Source organism: Crinia signifera, chromosome 5, assembly GCF_055691185.1.
Source record: "Crinia signifera chromosome 5, ASM5569118v1, whole genome shotgun sequence".
Lineage (NCBI taxonomy): Eukaryota > Metazoa > Chordata > Amphibia > Anura > Myobatrachidae > Crinia > Crinia signifera.
Window position 1 is genome coordinate 329316829 of NC_139221.1, and position 12466 is coordinate 329329294.

The 12466-nt window shown below is 49.4% G+C and overlaps 1 protein-coding gene across 1 annotated transcript; it reads left to right on the plus strand.

Moving 5' to 3' along the window:
- The first annotated feature begins 7832 nt into the window (after positions 1–7832).
- On the plus strand, positions 7833–11264 carry LOC146005831 (lymphocyte antigen 6E-like). Its single transcript, XM_083145258.1, has 3 exons — positions 7833–7890; positions 10628–10750; positions 11059–11264. The coding sequence occupies exons 1-3, from the start codon at positions 7836–7838 to the stop codon at positions 11262–11264; spliced, it is 384 nt and encodes a 127-aa protein (XP_083001384.1). The 5' UTR covers positions 7833–7835.
- The last annotated feature ends 1202 nt before the right edge of the window (positions 11265–12466 follow it).

The window sequence follows — 12466 nt, forward strand, 5'->3', positions numbered from 1 at the left end:
ACGTTTGGCCGCTACGATCAGAATAACCTCCCAAGACACACTTTCTCTTCCTTTGTATAGTCTAATATATCTGTGTCAGTGGTAGCACACCCTTGATAATAATGGTCATCTGAATTCATAATAATAGGGGGTCACAACATATATTATTAATCGCAACTTTAAATCCTGTGCAGCACAATGCAGAGAATAAGCCCCGAGCCCCCCTCAGTCTGAGCAGGACATGGTGTAAGGCCCTAGTCATGTGACTACAGCACACTGCAGAGAATTAGCCCCACGCCCCCCTCAGTCTGAGCAGGACATGGTGTAAGGCCCTGGTCATGTGACTACAGCACACTGCAGAGAATCAGCCCCACGCCCCCTCAGTCTGAGCAGAACATGGTGTAAGGCCCTGGTCATGTGACTACAGCACACTGCAGAGAATCAGCCCCACGCCCCCTCAGTCTGAGCAGGACATGGTGTAAGGCCCTGGTCATGTGACTACAGCACACTGCAGAGAATCAGCCCCACGCCCCCTCAGTCTGAGCAGGACATGGTGTAATGCCCTGGTCATGTGATTACAGCACACTGCAGGGAATCAGCCCCACGCCCCCTCAGTCTGAGCAGGTCTTGGTGTAAGGCCCTGGTCATGTGACTACAGCACACTGGAGGGAATCAGCCCCACGCCCCCTCAGTCTGAGCAGGTCTTGGTGTAAGGCCCTGGTCATGTGACTACAGCACACTGCAGGGAATCAGCCCCACGCCCCCTCAGTCTGAGCAGGACATGGTGTAAGGCCCTGGTCATGTGACTACAGCACACTGCAGAGAATCAGCCCCACGCCCCCTCAGTCTGAGCAGACATGGTGTAAGGCCCTGGTCATGTGACTACAGCACACTGCAGGGAATCAGCCCCACGCCCCCTCAGCCCCTCAGTCTGAGCAGGACATGGTGTAAGGCCCTGATCATGTGACTACAGCACACTGCAAGGAATCAGCCCCACGCCCCCTCAGCCCCTCAGTCTGAGCAGGACATGGTGTAAGGCCCTGGTCATGTGACTACAGCACACTGCAAGGAATCAGCCCCACGCCCCCTCAGTCTGAGCAGGACATGGTGTAAGGCCCTGGTCATGTGACTACAGCACACTGCAGGGAATCAGCCCCACGCCCCCTCAGTCTGAGCAGGTCTTGGTGTAAGGCCCTGGTCATGTGATTACAGCACACTGCAGGGAATCAGCCCCATGCCCCCAGTCTGCTCCTGCTGGGGACATGGTGTAAGGCCCTGGTCATGTGACTACAGCACACTGCATCCCGGACACTGTTATATACAGGTATGTTATCAGTTGCTGATAATTCCTCTTTGTCCCCCGGGCACAGTATGATGTTGCTGTGTTACTATCTGATGCAGCACACTGACAATTGCCCTAAGCATTATGGGCCTGATTCGGACCTGTTTGCAAGGCAGCATATATTCAATGTCTAGTAATCAAGTAAACGGCGCCCGCCCACCGCCTGAGCAAAACAATCCCCCCCCCCCGCGTCACTCACTCATCTATGTGTCACTGATGTGTACAAAGCGGTGACTACATGTGTTTCGCTAAAATCAACGCCAAAGGATACATGCGATGTGCGCAGGAGACACTAACATCAGCACCACAGGATACATGCAATGTGCACAGGAGACACTAACATCAGCACCACAGGATACATGTGATGCGCACAGGAGACACTAACATCAGCGCCACAGGATACATGCGATGCGCACAGGAGACACTAACATCAGGGCCACAAAATACATGCAATGTGCACAGAAGACACTAGCATCAGCACCACAGGATACATGCAATGTGCAAAGGAGACACTAACATCAGCGCCACAGGATACATGCGATGTGAACAGGAGACACTAACATCAGCACCACAGGATACATGTGATGTGCACAGGAGACACTAGCATCAGCACCACAGGATACATGTGATGTGCACAGGAGACACTAACATCAGCGCCACAAAATACATGCGCTGTGCACAGGAGACACTAACATCAGTGCAACAGGATACATGCGCTGTGCACAGCAGATACTAACATCAGCGCCACAGGATATATGCGATGTGCACAGGAGACACTAACATCAGGGCCACATGAAACATGCAATGTGCACAGGAGACACTAGCATCAGCACCACAGGATACATGCAATGTGCACAGGAGACACTAGCATCAGCACCACAGGATACATGCGATGTGCACAGGAGACACTAACATCAGCGCCACAGGATACATGTGATGTGCACAGGAGACACTAACATCAGCGCCACAGGATACATGCGATGTGTACAGGAGACACTAACATCAGCGCCACAGGATACATGCGATGTGCACAGGAGACACTAACATCAGGGCCACAGGATACATGCAATGTGCACAGGAGACACTAGCATCAGCACCACAGGATACATGCGATGTGCACAGGAGACACTAACATCAGCGCCACAGGATACATGCAATGTGCACAGGAGACACTAGCATCAGCACCACAGGATACATGCGATGTGCACAGGAGACACTAACATCAGCGCCACAAGATACATGCGCTGTGCACAGAAGACACTAACATCAGCGCAACAGGATACATGCACTGTGCACAGCAGATACTAACATCAGTGTCACAGGATACATGCGATGTGCACAGCAGATACTAACATCAGCGCTACAGGATACATGCAATGTGCACAGCAAATACTAACATCAGAGCTACAGGATACATGTGATGTGCACAGGAGACACTAACATCAGCGCTACAGGATACATGTGATGTGCACATTAGACACTAACATCAGAGTCACAGGATCAATGCGATGTGCACAGAAGACATTAACATCAGCGCCACAGGACACATGCGATGTGCACAGGAGACACTAACATCAGTGCCACAGGATACATGTGATGTGCACAGCAGACACTAACATCAGTGCCACAGTATACATGCCATGTGCAAAGGAGACATGAACTTCAGCGCCACAGGATAAATGCCATGTGTGCAGTAGACACTAACATCAGTGCCCCAAGAAACATGCAATGTGTGCAGGAGACACTAACATCAGCGCCACGGGATACATGCGATGTGCGCAGGAGACACTAACCTCAGCGCCACAGGAACCTCAGCGCCATAGGATACATGCGATGTGCGCAGGAGACACTAACATCAACGTAACAAAATAAATGTAATGTGCGCAGGATTCACTAACATCAGCACCACAGGATACATGCGATGTGCGCAGGAGACACTAACATCAGCGCCACAGGATACTTGCGATGTGCGCAGGAGACACTAACATCAGCGCCACAGGATACATGCGATGTGCGCAGGAGACACTAACATCAGCGCCACAGAATACATGCGATGTGCGCAGGAGACACTAACATCAGCGCCACAGGATGCATGCGATGTGCGCAGGAGACACTAACATCAGCACCACAGGATACATGCGATGTGCACAGGAGACACTAACACTAGAGCCATAGGATACATGCAATGTGCGCAGGAGACACTAACATCAGCGCCACAGGATACATGCGATGTGCACAGAAGACACTAAGACCAGCGCCACAGGAAATATGTGATGTGCACAGGAGACACCAACATCAGCGCCACACATGTGATGTTCACAATAGACACTAATGTTAGCGTCACAGGTTACAGGCTATGTGCACAGCAGACACTAACATCAGCGTCACAGGATACATGCGATGTGCACAGCAGACACTAACATCAGAGCGACAGGATACATGCCATGTGCACAGGAGACACTAACATCAGAGGCACAGGATACATCTGATGTGCACAGGAGACACTAACATCAGCGCTACAGGATACATGCGATGTGCACAGGAGACACTAACATCAGCGCCACAGGATACATGCGATGTGCACAGGAGACACTTACATCAGCGCCACAGGATACATGCGATGTGCACAGGAGACACTAACATCAGCGCCACAGGATACATGCGATGTACACAGGAGACACTAACATCAGGGCCACAGGATACATGCAATGTGCACAGGAGACACTAGCATCAGCGCCACAGGATACATGCGATGTGCACAGGAGACACTAACATCAGCGCCACAGGATACATGCAATGTGCACAGGAGACACTAGCATCAGCGCCACAGGATACATGCGATGTGCACAGGAGACACTAACATCAGCACCACAGGATACATGCGATGTGCACAGAAGACACTAACATCAGCGCAACAGGATACATGCACTGTGCACAGCAGATACTAACATCAGTGTCACAGGATACATGCGATGTGCACAGCAGATACTAACATCAGCGCTACAGGATACATGCAATGTGCAGAGCAAATACTAACATCAGAGCTACAGGATACATGTGATGTGCACAGTAGACACTAACATCAGCGCTACAGGATACATGTGATGTGCACATTAGACACTAACATCAGAGTCACAGGATCAATGCGATGTGCACAGAAGACATTAACATCAGCGCCACAGGATACATGCGATGTGCACAGGAGACACTAACATCAGTGCCACAGGATACATGTGATGTGCACAGCAGACACTAACATCAGCGCCACAGGATACATGCCATGTGCAAAGGAGACATGAAGTTCAGCGCCACAGGATACATGCCATGTGTGCAGTAGACACTAACATCAGTGCCCCAAGATACATGCAATGTGTGCAGGAGACACTAACTTCAGCGCCACAGGAACCTCAGCGCCACAGGATACATGCGATGTGCGCAGGAGACACTAACATCAACGCCACAAAATAAATGTGATGTGCGCAGGATACACTAACATCAGCACCACAGGATACATGCGATGTGCGCAGGAGACACTAACATCAGCGCCACAGGATACATGCGATGTGCACAGGAGACACTAACACTAGAGCCATAGGATACATGCAATGTGCGCAGGAGACACTAACATCAGCGCCACAGGATACATGCGATGTGCACAGGAGACACTAAGACCAGCGCCACAGGAAATATGTGATGTGCACAGGAGACACCAACATCAGCGCCACACATGTGATGTTCACAATAGACACTAATGTTAGCGTCACAGGTTACAGGCTATGTGCACAGCAGACACTAACATCAGCGTCACAGGATACATGCGATGTGCACAGCAGACACTAACATCAGAGTGACAGGATACATGCCATGTGCAGAGGAGACACTAACATCTGCGGCACAGGATACATCTGATGTGCACAGGAGACACTAACATCAGCGCCACAGGATACATGCGATGTGCACAGGAGACACTAACATCAGTGCCACAGGATACATGCTATGTGCACAGCTGACACTAATGTCAGCTTCACAGAATACATGCAATGTTTATAACATACACTAATATCAGCGTCACATGATACATGTGATGTGCACAGGAGACACTAATATCAGCATCACATGGTCTGACATGGACATGGTGATTGCATGGTGTTGTGAGGGATAGGTTTGACTGATGGGATGGTGGTTTGAGGGATAGGTCTAACTGATGGGATTGTGGGTGATGTGAGGGATAGGTCTGACTGAGGGCATTGTGGTGTGAGGGACAGGTCTGACTGATCGGCATGTGGGTAGTGTGAGGGACAGGTCTGACTGATGGACATGTGGGTGATGTGAGGGACAGGTCTGGCTGATGGGCATGTGGGTGGTGTGAGGGACAGGTATGACTGATGGGCATGTGGGGGGTGTGAGGGACAGGTCTGGCTGATGGGCATGTGGGTGGTGTGAGGGACAGGTCTGACTGATGGACATGTGGTTGGTGTGAGGGATAGGTCTGACTGATGGACATTTGGGTGGTGTGAGGGACAGGTGTGACTGATGGGCATGTGGGTGGTGTGAGGGATAGGTCTGACTGATGGGCATGTGGTGATGTAAGGAACATGTGATGCTATATCGGAGTAACTGTCACGTGATGGAATTTTGGGGTGAGCGATGTGGGGGTGCTGTGGTCTTTATCAGGCTGTTACTTTAAGATTAGTGCAACCTGCATCTCTCCAACTACTGTAGCACTGCAAGTCCCAGCCTGTCCTGCCAAACATTGCTGATATGATTACAGAACCGTAAACGAATATTGTACACAGTGGGGGAAATTTACTAAGGCAAATACGCCTAAAAAATTTGTATTTGCATCGTAAAATACGATTTTTTTAGGCGTTTCGTATTTATGGCACATTCGGATTTGTATTTACAAATATGAATGTATACGCCATTGGGAAATACGAATAGGAATCACCAATCAAAAGAATGGTGATTCCTAATTTTCAAAAAAATACGGGACATCGGGACACCGGACCCGGGGACCTACCTACGGACTCAATTTAGGTAAGTACAGATGTAGCAGGCTACATCCTTGCAGGGGCTGGCGATTCCATCGCCAGCGCCCGCTACCACCAAGGGAGCACGCGCACGAGACGCAATGGAGCCTGCCGCGGGTCCCCACCACCTCCCCCCCTTGCCACCCTGACACCCCCCCCCCCCCCCCCCGAACCTGGCAGCATCTCCCTGAAGCGGAGACGGGCAGGGAGATGCTGCCCAGCCGCCGTGATACTGGGACACACATGCGCGTCCGAGTCCCTATCGCCGGCGCTCGCCAGTGAAAGGGATCTGGCGGGCGCCGGACAAAGATGTAGCCTGCTACATATATATCAGTATGTGTGGGCTTGGATGTAATAAAGCTTTATTTTTCATGTGTTAGTGTGTTTTTTTTTACTATTTCTATTACTGTGGAACTACAAGATGCCAGCGGGCCCTTTAAAGCCCTGCATGCTGGGACTTGTGGTTCTCCTGGTCCCAGCATGCAGGGGAGGCTTGCTGGGACTCATAGTTCCATAGTATTAGACAATAGTTTATTATGCTATATTTCACACAAAGTTCAGCCCGGTACCCAACGCCCAGGGTCACCGGGGACAGCACCAGGCTTCAGCCTGGGCAGGTAAGTTCTGGAGGGGGGGGACCCCACTCCCCCAGCCCAGTCTGACTGGTCGGTAGGGATAAATGCTTTGGCTGGGGGGACATGTATACAAAGTCTCCCCCCGGCTGTGGCATTACCCTGCTGGCTGATTGGGCCTGGGGCTGGTTCTTAAAATACGATGGACCCCTATTAGTTTTGACCCCCGTATTTTTGGGAACCAGACCAGGCCCTGGAGCCTGGGGCTGGTTTTAAAAAGTCAGCACTATTTCAGTGGTTCCCTGATTTTTTAAGACCAGCCCCGGCTTTTTGAGCCTGGTGCTGGTTACGGTGGTGGGGCGGGGAACCCCACACTGTTTTTTTGGTTTTTTTTACACACTGCAGCCTGCACGGATCAGTCCTATACGAATGGATACGCCATCAGTCGTATTTGACTGCTTTGTACATTATCTCCATTAACACAAATTTGCACACGGCTAAAACTGCCGCATTCGTTCGTATTTATTCGTAATAAGAATACGAAAAAATCGTATTGGTATTCTTAGTAAATTTCCCCCAGTGTGTGATCTGTATGTGCGTAGTGTCTGTGTAATATGATATATTCAGCTTGTAACAAGAATGATCTCTAATGTGACAACAGGGAGTTAATGTGTAACGGTCACATATGTATCAGTTGACGTGCGCAGGTCACTCACTGACACTCCTGGCATTTGTCTTCTATACAACCAGTGTTTGTGTTTGTGAGGTTAGGGGCGACAAGAACTGGGGTACTCATGGAAACAGAGATTTCCAAACACACAGAGATGTATATATATATAAGGTCTGGGTACTCCAGTATAGTATACAGCTACTGCAGATCTACTGTACTACAGGTACTACAGCTCGATGACAATGACAGCCCATATCACAAGCATCCTTCTGCTGGGCGCCGTCTGCATAGGGACAGGTAAGAGTACACCTGAGCTCAGTAATGCTCACTGGCGCGCACCTATTCTATATTAGTGGTATGCCCGGAAATTTTCCGGGACAGCCCGCTGCGGCAGCGCAGCTGAGCCCGGAAAATTTCCGGGCATACCACTCAAGGGGTTAATAGATCAAGGAAAAAGAACAGCACCAATCCAGAGATAGTTAAAATGACTTATTTACTGATAGATATAAACAATACAATTATAGTAATCACCGGCTGGTACAATATAAAAATAACAAATGCACAGAAATACTTTTAAAAAGTAATAATAGCGCTATATGGTGATAATCAACTTTCCATTAGTATGGTGAAGAGGCATTTGGGATTAATGTGTTAGTAAATCCAGTCTTAAGGTGGCCATACACACGCAGATTTATCTGCAGATCTGTCTGGTTGGAACAAAAACATGGTTATGGATGAGAGCAAATGACAGTTGACCATTTGCTTGGAAACACTGGAAAACTGACAAACTGTCACTCATCCATAACCATGTTTTTGTTCCAACCAGCCAGATCTGAAGCTAAATCTTACTAGTGTATGGGCACCTTTAGGGCCAAATGTAATAGGGTGAGAGTTTCAGAAAGTGAGAGATTTTGGGAGAGTTTTCCTATTTTTTTAAAGCAGCAATCATTTACACTGCAAAACCAGGTTGATTTTGCCATGTAATTGATGTCTGCTTTAAAAAAATGGGAAAACTCTCCCAAAATCTCTCACTTTCTGAAACTCTCACCCTATTACATTTGGCCCTCGGTGAGAAATGTCAATTTTTTTTTTAAAGCGGCAATCATTTACACTGCTAAACCAGTTTGATTTTGCAGTGTAAATGATTGCCTCTTTAAAAAAAAATGGAAATTTCTCACCAAATCTCTCACTGTCTGAATCTCTCATCCTATTAAATCTCTCCCTTTATGTCAGTCACCAAAGCTCTCTCACAGCTGTTAGGTGGTTAGTTTAAATATTATTTGCATGCCAAAAAGGTGGATAATTATTTATCAATATTTGCCAGTTCGGTGTAGATTAAGATAAGGTGCACAGTTGTGCGTTCAATTGAACTCAGGCTCGCCGTCCTCGCTCCAGCTACAGTAGTGTCCTCCGTCTAACCACGGTGACCCGGCTGCTGGTGCTTTTTCCAAAAGATGCAGCCCTTCAGGGTTCTTCCACGGGACAGTTCATGGTTGGCGGGTGGGTAGGTGGCGATGCGGTCGGTGCAGATGGCTAGGGTATCGGTCCTTTTACGCCCATAAAACACTGGGAGCTCCCATGGGTGCGGCCCCTCGCCGCCAACCCACGTCCCCACTAATTCGCAGTGCCCACTTGCACCAAGAGGCTGCACATGCGCATAAATGTTTATGCTCATGCACAGTTGCAAAGCATCGCTCCCCTGTGCGAACGCGCAGGGGAGCGAATGAATTAGAATATGGTCCTGAGGGGTAGATTTATCATTGGTGGCGTGGCGTTCGTTATGGGCACAGTGATGGGCTAAGTGAACCTGATTTTCGCCCGAATGTATTAATAGCTGCCTGCACGTTATGGGAGTGCGTTATCCCCTCCTGCCGGGGAAACGCTTCCTCCCATAACGAATGCTCTAGGCGTCCGGCGGCATCTTCTGCGCATGCGCAGGATACCTGGGTCTCGCGTTGTGTACCCGGCGCATGCGCAGTTTTCCGCTTGCTGGTCTCCGGCGTCTTCAAATTCAAACTGCGCATGCACCGGGTAATGTTCGCCGGGGGTGCTGTGTACCCATCACATGCGCAGTTTAAATTTGAAGACGCCGGAGACCAAGCAGTAGGAGAAGAGAGACCCGCAGCGCCAGAAATGAACGGCGAAAAGAGGAGAAAATCCCCCTTGCGCGCGCCCACAAATCAGCTTAGGAAATAAGGTAGGAGGCAGGAGCAGACAGTAATATAATGTCCCTGCGCTATACTGACTGCCCCACATCGCTGCACCTCAAACACCCACATCGCGGGTGTCATAGATCAGGGGAAGCATAGCGCCCTGCAATAACGCACGAAGATAGCGCATATTCCCCTGATCGATGTTTAATAAATCTACCCCAGAGTACCAAGGGGTAGATTTATTAAAGCGGCGCTCATTAGCGAGGCGAAGCAGAAGGGGACACCGACAAGATCTACTAAGATCTTGCCGCCGAAGTGGGGGAGCGCTAACTCCCCCCTCCGGCGATGTCCCCTCCAGCTGACAGCGCGTCAGTTAACACTGACGCGCTGTCTGCTTCTCCCCCGGCTGGCTCACTGCGCATGCGCGGGATCTCGCTACTCACGCGAGATCCCAGCGCAACTCAGAGCCAGCAGCAGGGACAGCGCTGTCCCTGCTGTAGGCATAGGGCATCGCCGTTTGCAGCTGTCGAAGTCGACAGCTACAGGTGGCGGAACGGTCAGCGATGCTGACCGTTCATAAATTAGGTTTGACCGCTAAGCGCAGTACTTGTAATAGTACATGCGCTATGTCCCCACCCTCCCATCGCCGCCGTTAGAACACCCGCACCGCAGGTATGATAGATTTACCCGTGCCCAGCAATAGAACAAGTAGGTGTAACTATAGCCAGATGTGACGTCGGGGGTGACAGGTGTGCTCCGCTAGGGACCGTAACAAGGCGTTCGCGCTCAGTGGTGCTGACTGGAAGCATCAGAGTGGGTTCTATGTAATTGAATGTATCGCTCATGTACAACGATGGTAACGTCCTCTGTTTCTCCCGCAGCTTTCTCCCTGCAGTGTTACACTTGTACAGCTCAGAGCAGCAACGCCAACTGCATAACAGGAACAACAAACTGCACCAGCACCGAAGGCTACTGCGAGACCTCCGTGTCCTATGTCGGCATTGGTAAGACAGGCGGAAGGGAGGGAAGGTGGGGGGTCAGCGGGGGGAGTGACGGCTATGCATAGTCATTGATAACGAGGACCTCTCTCACCTGAACATGCAGGACGAGGAAGGGGGTCATTATTGATGCGCTCATCGTTAACGATATTGAGTGTACAGACTAGGCGATATGGGGAACAATAAAGCACAGAAAGCCCTTTTTGAGCAATATTGTACAGAATATCGCCGGGTGTGTATGGGGCTTTAGTAATTAGAATGTTAGATGCTCAGTCCAGTCGCAGGCGGTTAATTCCATGTCCTCTCTTCCGTAGGTTCATTATCTACCTCCACCATCACCAAATCATGCCAAGCGGTCTGCACAGCGGTCGGCTTCAACGCTCTGGTGGCCTCGACCTCCGTTTCCTGCTGCAGCACAGATCTGTGCAACACCAGCGCCGGCGCCAACGTCAAATACAGCTTTAGCGCCATTGCCCTGGCGCTGGGATTCCTCTTCCTGAAAAGCTCCTTTGTGTGGTAACGCGTTAACCTCAGCAAGACTATGGGGCTGATTCATAGTTGTCGCTAATGCAGCTGTAGATGCGTTTTTTCCGGAGGATGTGCGAATATTCTAAATGCAACAGCCGGCGGGATTTGTACAGAGGCGCCCGCCGGAGCCCTCGCAGATGCCCGCAACCGTGTACACACTTGCAACATCGATGTTGATCCATGGAGAAACATCGACCAAAGCGTCTGCAACACACTTGAGCATTTGCGGCAACTTCCTGTTGTCTACCACAAATCGCACCCACCCTGTCAATCAATCGCAAATGAATTCTCAATGCTGGCGTAATTGCAATTCAATTGGCAAACGTGCGCATCGCGGCAAATGACGCATGCACAGATCACCGATTAACGCTCAATTGAGGAAACATCGGCATATCGTACAACTGTGAACCAGGCCATAGTGAGCTGACTGCTATTTTTGTTCCTGTATTGCACTGTGTCCACCTAATAAAGTACAGTATAACCCTTCTCATTGATTGTTCATGTATGTTATACTACACCTGATGCATTATACAAGGATGTGTTCATAGAGAAGAAAGATTATCTGTTACCGCGTTGACACACTGGTTTGAACGACGCTGTTGATTGCTGCATTGCTGTACTGCCTTGAGAATGGTCCTCAGGGACCGAAACGTCGGCAGGTCTTCTTCCTTTTTGACTGAATAAATCGATTGGGACACTGATCCCGGGTGACTACTTCTTAAGAAGTCTGGTGAGTGCTGTTTTCCCCATTGGGGAGTTCTCTGTGTATATATATATATATATATATATATATATATATATATATATGGTACTTATGTATTATCTGGGCTCCCATGTTAAATGCACCCCATTTTTTCATACCCCTACTATCCAACTACGCATGGAGTTGATTTTATATAGTGTGGCGAGCGCAGCGAGCCACCGTGCCCGAAGCGTGGCGAGCGCAACGAGCCCCGCAAGGGGACGCGGTCTCATAAGAAAAACGGGAGCCTAGATATTACATAAGTACCATATATATATATATATATATATATATATATATATATATATATATAGCCATTACTAACATCCATAAACCTAGGTCAGGTTATTAAGATCACACAAGGCCTTTTGTCTGCTAGTGTGTGCTCATCCATAGCGTGCTGCTGCTGATAATAGCTGTAAGGGTAAGAATTTTTGTGAGTAATCTTTCTT

Excerpts from the sequence above, each read along its gene's own strand:
- LOC146005831 (XM_083145258.1), top strand. The coding sequence starts at position 7,836 with ATGACAGCCCATATCACAAGCATCCTTCTGCTGGGCGCCGTCTGCATA. Across the intron at positions 7,891-10,627 it reads CGCCGTCTGCATAGGGACAG|CTTTCTCCCTGCAGTGTTAC; the intron begins GTAAGAGTACAC and ends TTTCTCCCGCAG. Across the intron at positions 10,751-11,058 it reads CGTGTCCTATGTCGGCATTG|GTTCATTATCTACCTCCACC; the intron begins GTAAGACAGGCG and ends TCTCTTCCGTAG.